Source organism: Dromiciops gliroides, chromosome X (assembly GCF_019393635.1).
Source record: "Dromiciops gliroides isolate mDroGli1 chromosome X, mDroGli1.pri, whole genome shotgun sequence".
NCBI lineage: Eukaryota > Metazoa > Chordata > Mammalia > Microbiotheria > Microbiotheriidae > Dromiciops > Dromiciops gliroides.
Window position 1 is genome coordinate 28070934 of NC_057867.1, and position 20504 is coordinate 28091437.

The window sequence follows — 20504 nt, forward strand, 5'->3', positions numbered from 1 at the left end:
GGATTCTAAGCCTGGTCTTTGCCTCTTCCGAAAAGGAAAAAGCCCAGAGCGATGTTCCCAGAAGGCCCAGGCAAGGGCCTGAGGTCCAGAGGGCCCAAGGCCCAGGCCTGGAGCAAAGCCCTTATCTGAAGCTGATGCCGGCTAAGCCAGGGAGACCAGGAGGGCGAAGGATTGGGCAAAGTGGGAAGGGCATAGGAGGTTGATGGCATCCCTAGGAGCTGTTGGCTCACAGCCCCCATGCCTAGGCCAGGGCAGGCAGGGCCCCCCAAAAGAAGTGGCTACTCCAACCATGAGCTGCAGGGGGCTCTCTGGGTGGTGTTCAGGGGCTGCTGCCAGAAGGAAGAGAACTGACCTAAGCATCTCCCTGGTTACCAGACTAGCCCCCCAACCCCACAGCCTTCCCCTTTCCCAAGACTACTTCATGATCCTCACAATGCCTGGACCACAGCGTGGCTGGGGGCGGGATCCTGCTGCAAACCCAAATAAGGGGTCTCAGCTGAGCTTAGGGTGACTGGGAGGGGTTGAGGCCTGCAAGGCTTTGGCAAGGGGTGCACTGTGCCAACTGGCCCTCCCGATATAAGAGCTGTCCTGCTAGGCCAAGCGTTCCAACTAGGGGATGCGGGGAGGTGGAGGGCTGCAGGCATGTCGTACAAGTAAGTTTCTCTTTCCACTCCAGCTAGGGCACTCCTAAGGCCAATGGTGTCTTGACGCCATTGTCCCGTGGGCCCAGGGTCTGCCCATGAACTATCACGAGAGAGGGGTTGCTTGGCCTGGCCTGCCATTGCTGCTTGTTATTTAAATCACTAGCGCCAAGCAGGACTCTTCCTCTGGGCTCTGTTTCCTGTTCTGGTCATTGTCCAGACAGTTGCTGGGATCCAGCAAAGACCCACCGTCTGTCAACACCTCCCTGCGGCAGCTGGCTGGGCAGCCCTCTCCAGCCCGGGCCCCGGGCCCACCAAGGGGCTTGACAGATGGAGACATCTTATTTCCCACCTCATTATATGAGCACATATGAGGTCTGTGCCAATCCCCACATTTTACAGATTAAGGAAACTGAGGCCTGGGTCCCATGGGGGTCACATACTACGTAAGCTTAAAGCAAGGACCTTGCCCTCTTCTCAGAAGCTCCACGCTCTTCTCAGTGAAATAAGGAGTTAGGACCTCCTAGGATTACTTCCTGGTGAATGCAATGACCTCACAGGGCCACGGTGAGGGGAGAAGAAGGTACCCAGGGAGAAGGGCTGTCCACAGTGGGAGGAGGGGGCAACACCAGGCTGGCCTAGTTGCTGCTTATAAAGTGCTTTAGCTATACAGGGAGAGGTGCCAATTGGGACTGGGAGGGGGAGGGAGAGGGAGAGACAGGGAGGGAGAACGGATGCCAGGAAGTAGAACATCAGGCCGACTTGGAAGGGGCCACAGAACAAATTCATTTCTTGTTTGTTGTCTGTTCATCCCTTCAGCTAATTTAAATAAGATGATCTTGTTTGATTAAGTTTTTGCCAATAAAAAGCCCACAATTTTTAATTCTAGACTTAAAATGCCTTCTGATTTATTATCTGATTAAGATCCTCTTAGAGGGAGCATAGCGGCCCTTGGAATTAGCAAGAGCTGGATTCAAATCCCCCCTCAGAGACATACTAACTATGTAGTCCTGGGTACTTCCCTTCCCCTTTCTGGGCCTCAATTTCGTCATCTGCAAAATGAAGGTGCTACACTCAATGGTGCCTACCAGGTTCTAGACCGCAGGTAGACTAGGAATCAGGAAGAGCCAGGAGGTAGGTGTTTGTCTCCTAACTCTGGCTGCCTCTAGAGTGGTACCGTCAGCCAGAACAAAGGCACCCTGGGAGATGGCCAAGCCCCAGCAGAGCCAGCTCCCAGCCTGCTGAGGCTAACATCTGGGGAGTTGAGGCTGGGCACTGCCCCTAATCTCTGGGCTTTCCGCTAAGCCACACCCTTTTCAGAAACAAAGCCCATTTGGGACTCCAGGGACCCAAGCAGCATCATGGTAGAGGGAGGGCAGAGAGAGGAGGAAGAGGGTAGGCCTCAAGTTAAGACCCTTCATTGTTTCTAGACTAGCTCTGCCCTGGGCCCCCGTCGGCGTCTTCCTCACTCTCCCAAGCATACTCCACCACCCCCAGCGTCTGCTGGACAAAGCATCCACTGTGGCAGGCAAGGGGTTGTCATCACTTGGCCAAGCACTAGCCTCCAGCCCCCGCAGTTACCGGGGCTCCCAGCTGAGAACTTCTCCCAGCCTTCCCTTCTCCTGCCCACTGGAACACAGTCTGGGGATGTGAGCCCCTTCAAGCTGGCTACCATAGGTCCAAGGCCAGGCCTAGAGAAGCCTCCTGTCAATAGAGCTTGCCCAGTCTCACGCCTAGGCCCCTGCTGACTGGCTCACTGTGGACTGGGTAGACTCACTTGGTTCAGCCATTTCCTGACCTATGCCCCCCCTTGTCTCCTAAAAGAGCAGGACGGGTCCCCAAGTAGTGGAGGTTGCAAAAGCTGCTGGGAGACCTCTGAGACACAGCTCCGCTTCTTAAGAGCTAGTAGCAAGATGAAAATAACCTCAAAGTCATAGGGCTTGGGTTCAAAGCTCGACTCGACTGTCTGCCCACATGGGCAACTCTGAACAAGTCATTCCTTTCTCTGTGCCTCAGTTTCCTCCTTGGTAAAATTTGTGAGTTGAACTAGGTTCTCTCTAAGGTCTCTTCCAGCTCAAAAAATCTAAAATCCTTTGATCTTCCTTGGCCTGGGTTAGTAGTATAAATTAGAAACTGGAGGGGGGAGGGGGGAAAGGAACTAGTAAAAGACATAAGCTCCCAAAGGACTGAAAAGTTATAATTATTTAAAAGAAAGTTGAGCTGTGTGACCCTGGGCAAGTCACTTAACCCTTATTGCCCTGCAAAAAAAAAAATTTAAAAAGAAAAGAAAGTTGAACAACACCCAAAAAGATACTAGATTAGAAAAACAAACAAAAAGTTATGATACTTTATGCCTTCAAATTAAATGGAGAAACAGTCTGGGTTAGTAGCTAAAAGATTAGCCTCCAAATTAATGAGAGACCCGAGTTTGAATCCTGCCATCCTGACTGTGTGACCCAGCCAAGTCATGTGATTTCTCTGTGGCCCAGGCAGCTCTCTAGCAGGTCCAGATCTGCTTTGGTAGTATTCCCTAGCTGGGCATTCCTTCTGCTTTGGTAGTGCTCCCTAAGTGGGCATTCTTTCTTCTTTTTTTGCGGGGCAATGAGGGTTAAGTGACTTGTCCAGGGTCACATAGCTAGTAAGTATCTGAGGCCGGATTTGAACTCAGTTCCTCCTGAATACAGGGCTGGTGCTTTATCCACTGAGCCAACCAGCTGCCCCCTGGGCATTCCTTCTACCGATGAAATTGCATGTCTGCTCCCAATAAATTAAAAGTGAATCCTTATTAAACAAATTTAGTTGGTTGTACAGTGTTCAGTTTAAGGTTTACTAGGAAGTAAATATGATTTCATTAAAAAATAAAAACGAAGTTTCCTCTGGCTAGGCAAACAAGTGTGCTGGTGTGGGTCCCCTGGGGGGGGGTGCCAGGGGTGCCTGCGTCTTCAGAAAGTACCAGGAGCAGCCTCCTCATGCTCCACAGCCCGGTGCAACTTCCTTCTTTTTTTGTCTGTTTGTGTTTTTTTTTTTTTTTTGGTGAGGCAAATGAGGTTAAGTGACTTGCCCAGGGTCACACAGTTAGTAAGTGTCAAGCGTCTGAGGCTGGATTTGAACTCAGGTACTCCTGATTCCAGGGCCGGTGCTCTATCCACTGCGCCACCTAGCTGCCCCTGCAACTTCCTTCTGATGGCAAACCAAAAACTTCCCTCTCTGTGATTTCATTGCTCTGGGGGAGGGGGGGCAAAGAGAATCAGACTGCCCCCTCTTTAGAGGCAGCTCAGACATTCTTACTCAAGGCCATCCTCAGTTCCTTTGGCCACGCTTGTTGTTTTCTGCCTCGTCCATAGCCTTCCCCCACTACAGCGTCCAGAACGCCACCCTCCCCTTGCTGACTTATTAATGGCTGCCTCCTTATTTCTAGAGGCTATGTCTCTCAATACGGCCCAAGACTGAAAGAACTCTTGAAGCTGCCATGATCTACCATTGACTCCTACTGGGCTTGCAGGCCACTGTAACTCCCTGATCTTTTTCAGACAATCTGTCGCAGGTCTCTGCCACCCTGTTCCAGTTGATTTTTCGAACCCAAGTGTAAATAAAACTCCGTTTGTCCCTGGTCAGTTTTACTTCATCAGATTTGGCCAATGCCTTTCTGTTGGCCATCTCTCCCAAGTCTATATCATCTGCAAACTTGAAGAGGATTCTGTCCTGATGTTTAACCCCACGGGGCAGAGCCAAGTTCCCTCGGGCACTTTGCTGGGGACCTTTGCCCAAGCTGATGTTGGACTGTTAAGGAGCACGCTGAGCCAGGTCATTTGACCAGTTCCAAAGCCACTGAAAGGGAGATCTTTTCTAGCCCCACATTTCTTGATTTTCTTGGAAGAGCATGAGAGATTCTTTGAACAGCTTCCCTTCTTATCTCTAGCAGTCCTTCCATTTACCATTTCAAGAAAGAGCCAATTCAGAAAAGGAAATGAGATTGGTTGGGCATAGCCAGTCTAGTTGCTGTTGGATCGTTTTTGGTGGTGTCCAACTCTGTGACCCACGTGGAGTCTTCTCGACAGAGATAGATACTGGAGAGGTTTGCCCTCTCTGAGCGTCAAATGGCGGAGGGTTGGACAAGTAGGTTTCTCAGACTCCCTCTGGTTCTGTATCCTTGATGCCCAGGCTCTGGCTAATTTCAGGCAAGGAGGCAGTGGGGAATACAGAACCAAAGAGGAGAGAGCATTGCAGGCTCATATGCCCCTCACCCGGGATGACCCAAAGCTACACCATCCCAGTATCTTCTCAAGGTGATGGGCTAGAACCCTCTAGAAGGATGGGGACAAAGAGCTTACCTGGTCAAAGAGTTGCTTGCCGGTGGTGTTGGGTTGAATGGCAAACTCCAACTCAGCATCCATGGTGGTCACCCGAACGCTGATCTGCAACAAGACACACATACAGAGTGGGTGGTTAGTCTGGCTCTGGGAAAGGGTCTGTCTTGTTTGATGTGGGCAGAACGCAGAGCACCAAGGACAATATGCACAATGATTGTAATTATGTAAATGAAGGATGTCATTCAACAGCAACAAAACTTCTCTGAATTCACTCCTGACTCAGTCCTCTGGGGCCCAGCAGGGCAAGTGTAATCCATCTTCTATGTCAGGGGCCTTTGAACACCTCCACCCTGAAGGCACCTCTCCTCCAGACCAACCAACCCAAACTCCCTTAACTAATCAATCCCTTTAGCATGAAATGCAGACCTTTCCCAACACAACTGTCTTCTGCTGAATACTCTTCTGCTTATCCCTATCTTTCCCCCCACCCAAAAAAAGGGGGGGGGCTGCAAAAAGTCCTGGACAGGGGCAGCTAGGTGGTGCAGTGGATAAAGCACTGGCCCTGGAGTCAGGAGGACCTGAGTTCAAATCTGGCTTCAGACACTTGACAGTTACTAGCTGTGTGACCCTGGACAAGTCACTTAACCCCAAATTGCCTCACCAAAAGGAAAAAAAACTTTAAAATAAATTAATTTTAAAAAAAAGAAGTCCTGGATAGAACTAAGTTACCTGGATACCATCTCTTCCACATCTCCCAAGATCCCATTGGTCCTCTGGGCTGCCATATTACATTGTGACTCCATCCCCACTCCCCAGATCTCATTCAGAAAAATTGCTATGCAGCTGTGCCTCCTTTACCCTGTACTTGGCCACCCAAGAAAGTCAAAATCCCAAGGATAACTGGAATTCTCCAAACAAAGGCTGGATGACTGAATTGGGTACATCATTGAAGGGATTCAAGCATGTCTTCCAACTCTGAAGATACTGGGCCCAAAGTCCGGCTCTGCCACTCACTCTAGGGACAAACTGCTTCTTCTCTCTGGATTGAAGTATCCTCATTTTTACAACGAAGGGGTGGAACTCCCATCTCTAATTCCTATGTTTGGCAGCTGGGAAAATTCTGAATTAAATGTTGGTCAAGAATCTTTTCTTTCAGTGGATAAAGCACCAACCCTGGATTTAGGAGGACCTGAGTTCAAATCTGGACTCAGACAGGACACTTACTAGTTGTGTGACCCTGGGCAAGTCACTTAACCCTCACTGCTCTGGGGGAAAAAAGAATCTTTTCTTTGGATGCTATACTGCTCCCCATATAGATCAGAGAATTATAGTTTTAGATATGTTAGATAAATGAGAGTCACTGAGTCCAACCCCTTATCTTTACAGATGAAGAAACTGGACCCAGAAAAGTTAAATGACCTGCTCAGGGCCACACAGCTGGCATCTGAAGCAATATTGAAACCCAGGTCCTGCTGATTTCACTTAATGAGTGCTGATTTACACACCCAAGGAGTGCCTATCAGGGAATTTATCTGGGGGCGGGGGAATTCTACCTTAGGGATTTTTTTTGGGGGGGGGGGCCATCTTGAGTTTCTACTAACTGGGTTTCCCATCCTCCCTCTCCAAGCTGTGCCACTGTTTCCCCCTAGATTTCTGAGTCTTTGTTGTGTCGTGGCCCCCTCGGGCACTCTGGTGAAGGCCACCAAACCCTTTCTTGGAATCAGGTTTCTAAATAATCGAAGGAAACGCTAAGTTTCAGTTTAAGGTCGGTGAAAATACAGATGCCATTTCCCTCTCCATCTAAGTTCCCAAAGTGCCTGAAATATATCCATAGGCTCCTTGAGAATCCTTGGGCCCCAGGGTAAGAACTCCTAACCTACAACCTTCTGGAACTCTGAATCTAACATTACAACCCACCTTGGCTATACCCCATAAAACAAACACTCCTAGAAGGGGGAGGGGGGGTAACACTCACAGCTGAACCTTGACCTCTAGGGCCCAAGTAGGAGAAGACAGAAATTGGTGGGGCTGACTTAGGGCTTTGAAAGGGTATCCTGTCTCTCTTCAAAGATTGGGTCTTGGGGGCAGCTAGGTGGCATAGTGGATAGAGCACAGGCCCTGGATTCAGGAGGACCTGAGTTCAAATCCAGCCTCAGACACTTACTAGCTGTGTGACCCTGGGCAAATCACTTAACCCCAATTGCCTCACTAAAAAAAAAAAAAAAAAAGATTGGGTCTTATAGGCAACATGAAGTTTGATTAAGCCTGGGGGTTCTCGTGGGCCCAAGGCATAAGGGCTCAGTTGAAAAGAACTGGGAGGGAGGGGCTATTGGCACCAGAAGAGAAGACTTAACATACATGGAGAACCCAACAGATGTCTGCAAGGCTTTGGAAGGGGAGTAACCTTATTCTTCCTGGCTCCGGAGGAGAGCCCCAGGAACAATAAGAAGAGGTAATGACCAAGTTTTCAGCTCCATATAAGGAGGCAGTAGTGGGCTTCCTGTTACTGGCCATGAGGAAGCCAGGAGGAGGCCCCCTGAGAAGGAGCTAAGCAAGGGAATCCTGCCTGGAGGGGTTCAACTAGACCAGAGGTGTCAAAGGCGGGGCCTTTGGGTCACAGGAGGCCCACAACACTCCAGTGTGGGTATTACAATGGGATTCCCACTGGATTTTAATCAAAAAAGAAGTCTAGAGACATGTGCGCTTGTCCAAGTTTCCCAGCAGCCTTCAGGGATACTTCTGTTGGGCTTAACAGCTCTTTCTATTTGACCCCACTGGTCTAGACAGCCTCAGGTCCCCAAACATAAAGCTGAAGGGGATCTTACATCAGAAGGGAAATGACTCCCCCAAGGTCACATACAGAACAAGTAGCAAAGTGGGCCCTCCTGGCTAGGTCACCCCTAGGAGCCTAGATCAGAACAGAAGAGACCACAGGGTTACTGATTCAACATGAGAATGCTAATGACCCACCCAAAGCTACTCACAGAGGATGGTTGGGTTCAGAGGTCATCTAGGTCAATGCTGAGTCCTCACCTGCCCCAGGAAAGCAAGGCCAAAGGAGAACTAACTTATCAGTCCCCCGGGGAATTTACTGAAGCTCTCCACACCAGACACTAGGGCTAAGAACACCACCAGCCCTGGCAGAGCTCACGTTTTAATGAGGAAGGCACTGTGTAAGTAAATCGATTTGCCCAGGCCATGTGGCATGGCAGAGTTGGAAGATAGCTGAGCGGCCACAGGGTCCAAGCCCCTCGGTTTAGTTTGGGAAACTGAGGCCTAAGGTCTCACAGGGCAGAAGCATCAGAGTTGGGTTTTGAACTCCAGGGCCAGGGCACTTGAACTACACACAACAGCTTTCTCTAAGGTACCTTCCAAGAGGAATCCTAATGGCTACCACTGATAGAGGCCTTGAAGGTTGGCAGAGTGCCTGGCACATTTTATGATGTCCCTATTCTCCAGTAGGCTCCCTGGATCTGTGCTCTCCTTGGAGAGCCTGCCCATCTGGCTGCCCAGATTCCGGCTACGTGCAGCTGCTGGTCACTTGGAGGGGCCTCTGGGATAGCCAGCAACATCTGCACCCTCAGCTCCAGGCCAAGCGCAGTGCTCTCCCTCTGTCTCTTTCCTCTGCAGTTCTACAGCTGTAAGGGCAGTAGGGCAGGGCAGAAGCTGGGAGAGAGATAGGGACAAACAAACAGAGACAGAGACAGACAGACAGAGACACACTGAGACAGAGAGAGAGACACACAGAGAAACAAAGAGACAGAGACACAGAGAGACAGAGATAGAGAAGTCAGAACCAGAGAGACAGATGTAGACAGAGACAAAGATACAGAGATAGAGACAGACACAGAGTCAGAGATAGAGAGGTCAGAGCCAGAGAGACAGAGACAGAGATAGAGAAGTCAGAACCAGAGAGACAGATGTAGACAGAGACAAAGATACAGAGATAGAGACAGACACAGAGTCAGAGATAGAGAGGTCATAGCCAGAGAGACAGAGACAGAGATAGTGACAGAGACAGAGAGAAACAAAGAGACACAGAGAGATAGAGAGGTCAGAACCAGAGAGACAGAGATGGACAGACACAAACAGAGAGACAGAGAGAAACAAAGGGAGATAGAGAGAGACAGACAGTAAGACAGAGACAAAGAGAGATGGAGATAGAGAGGTCAGAACCAGACAGACAGAGATAGAGACAGAGACAGAGACAGAGAAAAACAAAAACAGAGACAGACTGAGATGGACAGAGACAGATATAGACAGAGACAGAAAGAGAAGCAAAGAGACAGATACAGAGATGGACAGAGACAGACAGAGCCAGAGAGAAACAGAGAGAGATAGAGACACAGAGGGACAGAGAGAGGCCAGAGCCAGAGAGAGAGAGAAAGAGAGTCAGGCCAGGTGATGTAATGGATAAGAGCCTTGGGCTTCCTGGGCTCCAGCCTCCACTTGGGGACTAACTGGAAGCAAGCCTTTGGCCAAGGTGAGCTGGACCTTCTCCCTGAATCCAAACTGGCCCTCATTCCCCAATGGAAGAGATCATAAGAAGGATTAAAGGTGAAGATGTCTTGGTTGTTCACAAGGAACTTTGAACATAAAGTCAGCTCTCAGCAGGACCCTCCTCTTTGCCAGGAGGAAATCAAATCCAATGACAGCAAAGAAAGGGGCAGCTAGGTGGCACAGTGGATAGAACACCAGCCCTGGATTCAGGAGGACCTGAGTTCAAATCTGGCCTCAACCACAACACTTACTAGCTGTGTGACCCTGGGCAAGTCACTTAACCCTCATTGCCCTGCAAAAAACAAAAACAAAAACAGGGAAAGCAAAGATTTCTACGGCCATCGAGGAGGTCGCTCCATGGCTGCACAGCCCTGTCCTTGCTCCCTCCCCCCAATACACACATCCCCATGGCCTCAGGACACCCATGCCTGAAGAGTCTAGCATTGGTCTGCCACCATTTCTTTTGTTTTGGCAGGGCAATGAGGGTTAAGTGACTTGCCCAGGGTCACACAGCTAGAAAGTGTCAAGTGTCTGAGGCCGGATTTGAACTCTGAGTGCTTTATCCACTGCTCCACCTAGCTGCCCCCGCCATTTCTTTTTGCCTTAAGACTCTGCCCAACTTTTCAAAACCAACCCATCAACCAATATGAAGGTGGGGAAGCCACTTGCTTCATGGGTCATTCACACCTTAATGGGCGCTGATTTCTCTCAGCTGCCTTCCTTAATGGGCTCCTTCCTTCACAATGTTTCAGGCCAGTCCTGAAAAGCAACTTTGTCTGAAGAGGAAGTCTATTTGGGGATTGACAATAGCACTGAAAAGCCCGGAAAAGAGGAACAAGAGAAGGCAGCAGAGGGCAGGAAGAGACAGCCTAGAACAAACATTAGCATTCCCCAAAGCCACACTGACATTACAATTACTCCAAATCTGGAGACATCGGCCAAGCTGGCCAACCCCTAACCTGGGCGTTGTCTCCCAGCATCCTGCTGTTCAGGCATTGCTCCAAACTGGCCATCGAAGAGGGTCATTAGGTACCCTTCCAGTGGCACTTCCTTATATGGAAATGGAATCCTGTCCATTACCTCCGGTTATTTCTCTTAAGAGGCTGGGGAAGCGGGAAGGGGGAGAGGCAAAGGGGGCACAGTCACCCCTTGGGGCTTTGGAGGTGACCAGCAAGAGAGAGCCCTGGAGGGGGGGAGGAGAGAAGAGACCTGGGAGGAAGGGGAGGGAACAGAGGAAAGGGTGTGACTCACAGAAAGAAACAAAAATTCCACAACCTAAGGATTCTCACTAAGTCTTGTTATCAGGAAGACTCTTGGGGGTGGGGTGGGGGGGGGTAGAAAAAGAGAATGATTCAGGCTACTTTGGAGGGAGAAATGGGCTGCCCCTAGCTCTAAATGCCAGCATCACTGGATGTTAAGATAAGACAACATCTGGCCTAACTATGTCATGTTACAGAGGAGAAAACTGAGGCCCGGGGGAACAAAGAAAGAAAGAGACTCGCCCAAGGTTATGCAGCTGGGCAAGAGTCCTGGCTTCCTTCCCTGACCACTGAGAGGAGAACAAGCCAATTCAAGCCCCTCATTCTTCACACAAGGAAACCTAGACCCAAAGACAAGGTCGGGTAGTAAAACTCTGCAGAGGCCCTTCAAGGGCCTCAGATTGTAAAGAATGTTCGTGTCAGAGGTCACCATTTCTCTCTCCTTGCCCAATCCAGGAGGAAATGTCAGAGTCTGAAGAGGAAGCTCCGGAATCTCCGTGGGGGTGTTAATGCGGAAGAGGGTCTCCATTCCAGAAGCCTCCGGTGCTCTCCCCAAGGACTAACAATTGCCGTTTCTAGCTAGAAGAGCCTTAAGAAGTGGTGTTACTGGGGCAGCTAGGTGGCGCAGTGGATAAAGCACCAGCCCTGGATTCAGGAGGTCCCTGAGTTCAGATCCGGCCTCAGACACTTGACCCTTACTAGCTATGTGACCCTGGGCAAGTCACTTAACCCTCATTGCCCCCGCAAAAATAAATTTAAAAAAATAAAAATAAAAGAAGTGGTGTTACTGTTCTCTTGCCTTTATAGATGAGGAAACTGAGGCTCGGGGAATTTTGACAACTATGTCCCATGATTACACAGCTAGGCCTTGGCCCCAGGCCTGATTTTTCAAGATATCACCTGATGTGTACTGTGGCTGGCCACTAGCCTGGGGTACGAGGCCTACTCTTACTGTGTAACCTGACTTTGAACAAACACCTCAAAGGCCGGTACTATGACCCCTGAGACATACTGGCCTGGCTATCTCACCCCAATGAGTATGTGATGGGTCCCCAGCTATTCTCCCACAGGCCTGGGCCAGTGGGATGTTGGAAAGTTGGGCCTCCCCTTCCCACCTCCATGGGAGAAAGGCACCGATGCTAAGAATAGCTCCTGGCTCCATGTAAGTCGGCCAAAAATCTTCCCAAGGAGTCTCCCCGTCGCCCCCCAAGTGGAAGGTATGGGAGGGAAGGGAATGGAATAAAGTCGAAGGAGGAAGCCCCCTGCAGAGAACTGTTTATACAGATCCATCCCAGCCCTAAGAATGAGGGAAAAAATTCTGGGCCTGAGCCAACACCTCTGGAGAATATTAGGCATTTGACAAACAGAGAGCCCTGAGGTGGGGGGGACAGTAGCCCCCCTTAAGGCATCACACCAACCTCTCCACTGGTGTCTTTCCCTTCCCCCTCCCCCCAACCACCCAGAGGGTCAGGAAGAGCCAACTATTAATTGAACACAGAAATTTCCCACACTAAGCCCTTCTCTAGGGACTAGAAGCCCCCACCATGGAGCAAAAATACATGGTCCACCCTCAGTCCCTGCAGAAGTCTGCCCATGGTTTTTCCCACCTCCCTATTCTCCAGTGGCTTCTCCCTGGGAAGGATGACACAAGAAGACCGCCAAGGATTTTGGTGAAGTTGTTCCCATGCCTAGACTCAACCCCCACCCCTATTGTCACTGTATCCTAGATCTAGAGTCTGAAGGCATTTTCAGAGGCCACTAAGTCCAATCTTCTCATTTTACATGAGAAGAAACTGAGGCCCAGGAAGGGGGAGTGATTTGTCAGAAGTCACAAATACAATAAGGAGCAGTGCCAAGATTTGAACCCAGGGCTTCTGACTCCAAATCGAGCATCCTTTCTGAGCTAAGGGGAGGCCAAAATGGGCAGTTGCTCAACTGTCCAGGTAGCAGGCCTGAACACCCCACCCCATATTCTCTAAGTAAGACAGGGACAGGGGTAGTGGTGGTGGAAGGGAGGGCGCTCCTGAACAGGAGACCCTCAGAACATCTGGCTAATCATTGATTTAGGGCTTAAAGGTGCCCAAGAGATCATGGCATCCACTGGGCCTCTAGAGAGTTTCTCTCTGGGCCTATTTCCATAAGTGACTTGTCCCAGGTCAGAGTCAGTAAATAGCAAAGCTAGGTGTACACAGAGGGAAACTGAGGCCCAGGGACAGGAAGTACCTTGGCCCAAGTTCCCAGAGCTAGGAAGTAATAAGATTAGGGATGTGACCCACCGTAGGGCCTCTGAGGCCAAATCCAGTGTCCTTACCATACTAGGCTACCCAGGAACTCTGCCTTCAGGCAGCTGTCACCACGGTACCACCCAGGCCTCCCCTAGATCCTACACTCAGTCCTCAGAGCCCACTTCCTGCCACCTGCCTGCTAGAAGACTATGGGCAAGGCAGGACAGGACCAGCTTCCTTCCAAGATGAGGGCATTGCTGGAAACAGCTGTTTTCCACAGACAGAGAAACAAAGGCGGCTTTAATCCCCAGCTCTCCTCCACCTCCCCTACTGACTCATTCATTCCCTCCCTCCCTCTACACGTCCCTTCCTTCTCAGTTCGGATCCAGTACCTGATACAATTATCTGGCCAAGGTCTGCCTCCGGCTTCCCAAAACTTTTCATGGTCAACTGGCAGGCCAGGATTAGCTTCTTCCACCCCAACAAAATTCAAATTCCCTCCCACGTACTAACGAATACTCTGGTGTTGAATATTGACCTCCAAGGGAGGCAATACATATCCTGGCATGACTTATTAGGCAGGATGCCAAAGTCCTGGGTGAGCTTCCAGGATGCTCAGACTGTCTCTCCAGTTCCCTGTCTCTGCACCAGCCTCCGAACTCAGGGCTCTGCACTGTTACCCCTTAGAGGGAGATAGGGGATGGGGCATAGAAGAGCAGGCCCTGGGGGATGGAGGTGGGGGGGGGGTTAAGCCTAGGCATCAGAAGTATGGCCAAGAAGAATAAGGTGGAGACAGGTGACCCTGCTTCCTGGTTCTGGGCCGGGGCATCATCCTGGATTGGCCAAGTGAGCTTGGGAAAACCAAGTGATTTCAAAAACCTTATGAAGTACCTCATGACATGACATTAAGGGACTACGGGGGGTCAGCTAGGTGGCACTGCAGTGGATCAAGCACCGGCCTTGGATTCAGGAGTACCTGAGTTCAAATCCTGCCTCAGACACTTGACACTTACTAGGTGTGACCCTGGGCAAGTCACTTAACCCTCATTGCCCTGCAAAAAAAGAGAGAGAGAGACTACTGCACTCAGTGATGGGGGATTCACAAAGCTTCTCCAGGACAAGGTTCTTGTCTGCAAGTCACAAAATCAGATGACCCCAGATCTAAAACTGCAAGGGAAGGGCCACTAGGTGGTGCAGTGGACAAAGCACTGGCCCTGGATTCAGGAGTTCCTGAGTTCAAATCCGGCCTCAGACACTTGACACTTACTAGCTGTGTGACCCTGGGCAAGTCACTTAACCCTCATTGCCCCGCCGATAGATAGATAGATAGATAGATAAAATAAAATAAAATAAAAACTGCAAGAGAGCCCAGAAGCCAGCTAGGCCAAGGAGCAAAGTGCGGCCCAAGGAAGGGAGGTGACTTGGCCAAGGTCACCCAAGACAGGTTGAACTCAATGGCCTCCAGAATGTCCTCAAAGCTGCTTCCTCAAGGAAATCTTTCCTGGCTGTTCTTAGGAATTAACCTTCTCAACACAGGGCCTAGAGTAGGGCTTTCCAACTTGGGCTCTGTAAACTTCTTTAAAAAAATACAATTCGGGGCAGCTTGGTGGTGCAGTGAATAAAGCACGGGCCCTGGAGTCAGAAGGACCTGAGTTCAAATCTGGCCTCATACATTTAACACTTACTAGCTGCGTGACCCAGGGCAAGTCACTTAACCCCCACTGCCCCGCAAAAACCAAAGACAACAAAAAAAAATACATTTCAAGATCACCAATTTCCTTGGCAATGCTGTGATTTGATTTCACACATTTAAAAATATGATTCTGAGAAGACTTCGCCAGACTGTCTGCCAAAGGGGACTGCCACACAAAAGAGATGAAAGACCCCTGGACTAGAGACGGTCTCCAAGGTTGCTTGCAGCAGAAACGCTTGTATGTTCCTACTTCACCAGGCTCCCTGCCCAGCTCCCCCCCTTTATACCCTTCAGTCTGGCCAAAAAGGGTACCCATCTGATGCCTGGGCCTTTGCCCATTCCTGCCTCAGGCCTGAAACAGATGACATTATCTTTCCTCCTCTGTGTTTACTGAAATACCTCCTTTCCTTTGAGACTGAACTCATTTGTCCAAAAGCTTCCCCACCTCTTTCAAACACACACACACACACACACACACACACACACACACGCCAAGCCCTGTCACTTCTGGGCCTTTCCATCTGGCCTGCAGCTGGGTCTTCCAGTGTGCTGTCTTCCCCCCTTTTAGGGTGTGAGCGCCTCAAGAGCAGGGCCTGTCTGTAGCTAGCAGTGCTGTGCACATAGCAAAAATTTGATCAATCTTTTCCATTCGCTGATAAATGGCTATCTGCATTCCATTTTACAAAGCATTTGACACACAGGATCTCATTTTTGAGCTTCACCTCATGAGGAAGTGCTATTATGATGCCCATTTTACAAGCGAAGAAGCTGAGGCCGAGAGACTAAGTGATATGCCTAGGGTGACAGTGGTCCAGCTGGGCCTTGATTCCTGGTCTTCCTCTCTTCTATCTGGTCTTCTCTGGGGGCTCTTAGTTTCATCTTCCATAAAACTATGGGGCTGGATAAGATCACGCTTATGGTCCCACCCCATGACTTGAACAATCTCTCCTAATTAACACTGGATGTTCCAACGGTCTTTCCACAGCAGTTCTGATACTTGGCAACCACAGGAAGGGGGCTCCCCTAAAAGTGGCTGTAACTACTTATACCACAAAGATGAAACACAGGACAGGGCTCTATAGTCACTGTAAGAATGGATAAGAGACAGCGCCGCTGACTGACCAACACCAGAGGCCTTACTCAAGGTTCTGTGGGAAATCCTTCAGCTAATCCTAATTTATAAAATGAGGAATTTTCTCCTCCCTACCCATACCACACACCTGAGTCATAGGGATGGCATGGCTTGTGGGGGAGGGGGAATGAGGGAAGAGGGAGTTTCATTATCCTTCACCTCATAAGCCCACATCTGGAATACTCTAAGGGCCCCATCTGAGGAAAGGCCATGACCAAGGTGGAGCATGAAGATGTCAGAGACGACTGAAGACCAGGCCACACAACAATCAGTTGAAGGGACTTGGGGGAGAGAAAGAAGGTGTGCAGGACATACCAGCTGTCCTTGAGGGGACATCACATGGAAAAGAGATTAGACAGGGAAGGAGCTATGCGCAGAAGTTGTGTGCATGATGCAAAGACCACCTTCCCAATGGTGGGATGGCCTACAGGGACTACTGGGAGGTATGCGGTGTGGGTAGCTGACCTGTCGCTAGAGGTCTCTCTTAGTGAGAGCTGGAAAGCTTCTGGAGGTTGTTATTAGACTTGCCCATTCCTGTATGGGGTGGGGCCCTGGCCCTCCAAGGCCCCAGCCAGCCGCTCTTGGCTTCCATCATGTGATCTAACCGAAACACCAAGCCCAGGTTGGGGAATGAACCCTACGAGCGTGGGGGGCTATGAGGGGAAGCCTCTGCTCCAGAGGCAACGCTTCTGAGGAATACCCCAAAGCTGCCTTTATACAGCTTTATCCCGCCCATGAGACAACGGGCTCTTGAAAGGAGCTGAAGGCTTCTGGGCCGGGTGCCAACTTATTTCATCAGCAGGCAGTGGGCAGCAAGAGCAGACACAGCAAGATGGGCTATGAGCGAGACTCCCCCTCGAGTCAGTCTCCCAGGCCAAGCTCTCAGGCCCAACCCAACTCCCTGTGCTCAGTTTTTCAAATTCCCTCATTTTACACATTTAGGGCGGGGGAGGCAATTTGAAAGTCACAAAGCAGCTTGGTGGCACAGTGAGGCCCAGAAAACCTTATCTCCTAGTCTCTCATTCACACCCCCTTCTTTCCTAGGAATGCTCTCAAAGCCCCGAATAGGCTCAGCTCCTCCTAAAGTGTCTGGGATTGGTAGATAGGAAATGGGACAAGCAGACTCCAAGGCCCACTTCTATCTAGCCAAGACCTCAGTGAGCTGGGACGATTCACTTCGAACAAATACAACTATCGTTCGACCTTTAGAGTTCCAATCTTTCATTTTGCAAAGGGATAACAGGAAAGGCCTCTAGGGAGGGGAAGTGACTTGCCCAGGGTCACGTAGCAGGTTCAGATGTGAGCACTTACAATTGTTGAAGTCATGGCTCCCACTTGGGAATCCCAGCAGCTCCCCACCCCAAAAAAAATAGAATGTCTTGCCCTAAAAAGACGGGTAAGCTTGGGGGCCCGGGTAGCCCCCAACTAAATCAAACCCAAGGAGATCAGGGGCAGGAGAGACGGCCTTGTGTACACCCAAATGTTCCCAGCAGCATTTTACATAGTGACCCACAACAGGAAATACTGGGTGCCCATGCACTGCGCAACAGAGGAACAAGGGAGACATGAATGCAATAGAACAGTGTGACATAAGAAATGATGAATGAGGAATTCAGAGAAATGTGGGAAGACTTGTACAAACTGATACAGAATGAAGAAAGCAGAACCAGGGGGAAGGTCCATGATGCCCACAGTGAGAGAAGGCAGCCAAACTCCTAAAGATATAGTCTATATTGTCCAAAGGGAGTCACTGGAACTGGCCATCAGTTTTGCTTAACTGACACCTGACAGAGATAAAATAGCATGATATTGTTAAAAGACCAACAAAAAGGAGCTGTTAAAACTTAAAGAACGTGAAATGATTTTTAAAAAGATAAAATCATGCCAAGGGAAGGGGAGCCAGACCAAGTCACCAAGGGAACAATGTGGATGGGGAGAGGAGAGGATGGTAACAAGCCACCTGACTGACTCTACCCAGAATCACTTGCAGCTGTGGCAAGGGAGCAATGAAGGGAGGAGCTGGACCGGAAACCACAACACATTTGAAAAGTCCTTCTGATAAACTCTGAGCGATCATGTGCTGTAGATGAAGGCCCTCATATTCTAAACCCTTTGGTGACTAACATCTCCCTCCTCTTCTCCCCTCCCCCCAAACCAGCTCCATCTACAATTTAAAGGCCCCTGCACCTAAAATGGAGTTGACTCAAAAGGCCTGGCTTTGGGTCACCACCCACTGACTAGCTCTGGGACTCAGTTTCCCCACCTGTAAAATGGGGAGTGAGGGTTGGATGAGATGATCTACAATGTCTCAACCAGCTCTAGGATTCTCTCTCATCATCCCTCCATCACCTGAAATACTCCAAGGCCTTCCATGCCCTACTCTTTCTCAGTCTCTTGCTCCCACAAGCCTACTCCTCTTTTTTTTTGCAGGGCAATGAGGGTTAAGTGACTTGCCCAGGGTCACACAGCTAGTAAGTGTCAAGTGTCTGAGGCCAAATTTGAACTCAGGTACTCCTGAATCCAGGGCCGGTGCTCTATCCACTGTACCACCTAGCTGCCCTGACTTTCTATTTATTTCAGTTCGAAGCTCATATGTCCATAAGACATTCTCATGGGTCTGTAGGTTGCCAGCACATGTCATTTCTCCTTTCACCTGACTCAGGAGCCCACGTTCTCTTCTCCCACATTTGACCTGAAGTCCCATCACCCAGAGCTTACAGTCTGTGATCCCTGGTGCTTCCTCCAAGAAAACGCAAAGTGACTGGAAACAGCCACCCAGTCCAATACTCTCATTTCATAGGGAGAAAAAAGCAAGACTCGAGGCAGGGAAATGACAGCAGACCACATCCCTATTTTGGTCAAGAATCTTCAATGGTTCCCAGCTACCTCTAAAACGAATACCAACTCTTCAGCTTGGCATTTAAAGCCCTTCCCAGCCTGGCACCAGGCCCCATTCTGAAGTGTTCTGCACATTACTCCCCTTCACGCACTCGACATTTCAGTCAAACTGGCCTTCTTGCTGCTCCTCATGTAGCACATTATATCATCTCCCGCTTTTGTGCTTTTGCCCAGGCTGTGCCCCTCACCCCTTTACCTGCCCTGCTGCCTTCAAGGTTCAGCTCCTATGGGTAATCTATGCTCTCTCCTTCTTCCTCAAATGATCATGCATCTACTTATCTGTTTGTTGGACCCACGTAAAATGAAAGTGCCACCTAGCTGCCAGATTTCTGACAAAAACCTCGAGGCAAATATTGAAAGGCTGGTCAAAGCTTAAGCCCAGAAAAAGGACAGGAGCAAAGACTGGGGTGTGGGGGGACAATGTTGATCTCATTTGACTCAGTTACTGTGTTGGTTACCTTGTTCAGATGGCTTCCCCCCAACCCCCCCCCCCCATTTTTTTTTTCTTTTTTAATTATTTATTCCAAGGGATAGCTGGTGAGGCAGGGAAAGGGACACATTGGGAAATTCAGGTGATGGGAAAACAAGATAGCCACAAAAATCAGAAAGACAATCAACTTGACACTTACTAGCTGTGTGACCCTGGGCAAGTCACTTAACCCTCATTGCCCCCCCCCAAAAAAAAGACAATCAAAAGGGTTGGGCAGTGATAGGTACTTTCATTTCCAGGGGTTCACAGAGAGCTAGCCCACTGCCATGACAAACAGGCCACGCCGGCCTAAGCTCATTTCCTCTTAGGACATGGTTCCTGAACTGGAAGATCAGAGTTGCTGAGAGGAGATTTATACAGTTTATCAGGACTTTTTTTAATATAACAGAGCGGATTATAACTGAGGTAGAGATTAGACTAGAAGGCATCTCTCCCCATCCATCTCTCCTCCATCCATCCATCCATCCCTCCCTCTCTCTTCCTCTCCTCCCCCTCTCCCTTCTGTCCCTATCACCTCCTCTCTCCCCCTTCTTCCTCTCCCTCCCCCATATCTTCTCCCCTCCTTCCTCTCTCCCTCCCTCCCTATTTCCCCCCATCTCTCCCCCTCTTTCCCTCTCCCTCCACCCTCCCCCCACCCCCAGCTCTGAATCCCAGAATGAATTGGAAGGGCCCTCAGATGACCTAAGTTTCCCTAGGACCCTGTTCCATGCCTTCAGGGTGCTCACACTGGGGAGAATAAGATACAAACATGCTTCCTGAGTGGGGAAGGTAAGGCTGCTGGAAGAGGTAACATGTGATTACTCAATATGTGAGATGACTAGACTCGTGCCTAAGAAGAGGCCTGAGTGGACAGGAGAGAAAAAAGTCAGGAGAAGGCCGAAAGGGAGGGAGAGAGAGAGAGAGAGAGAGAGAGAGAGAGAGAGAGAGAGAGAGAGAGAGAGAGAGAGGGAGAGAGAGGGAGAGAGAGGGAGAGAGGGAGAAGGAGAGGGAGAGGGAGAGAGAGGGGGAGAGAGAGGGAGAGAGAGAGGGAGAGAGAGAGGGAGAGAGAGAGGGAGAGGGAGAGAGAGAGGGAGGGAGAGGGAGAGGGAGAGGGAGAGGGAGAGGGAGAGGGAGAGGGAGAGGGAGAGGGAGAGGGAGAGGGAGAGGGAGAGGGAGAGGGAGAGGGAGAGGGAGAGGGAGAGGGAGAGGGAGAGTGAGAGGGAGAGGGAGAGGGAGAGGGAGAGGGAGAGAGAGAGAGAAGCATCAGCTGGGTGGGTCTAGGCAAGCCACGGGATCTCCCTGGGACTCCATTCCTTTCTCTCTAAAGCAGGGGGCTGATTTCTGGGGCCCAGCGCTGCAAAGGGCTTTACAGATCAA

The 20504-nt window shown here is 50.0% G+C and overlaps 1 protein-coding gene across 1 annotated transcript in view; it reads right to left on the minus strand.

Moving 5' to 3' along the window:
- The window catches only part of MSN (moesin), an 89315-nt gene that overhangs the window by 21687 nt on the left and 47124 nt on the right, over positions 1–20504 (minus strand). The window contains exon 2 of the mRNA XM_043974541.1: positions 4973–5056. Coding sequence (XP_043830476.1) covers positions 4973–5056 — 84 coding nt within the window. The remainder of the gene's footprint in view (positions 1–4972; positions 5057–20504) is intronic.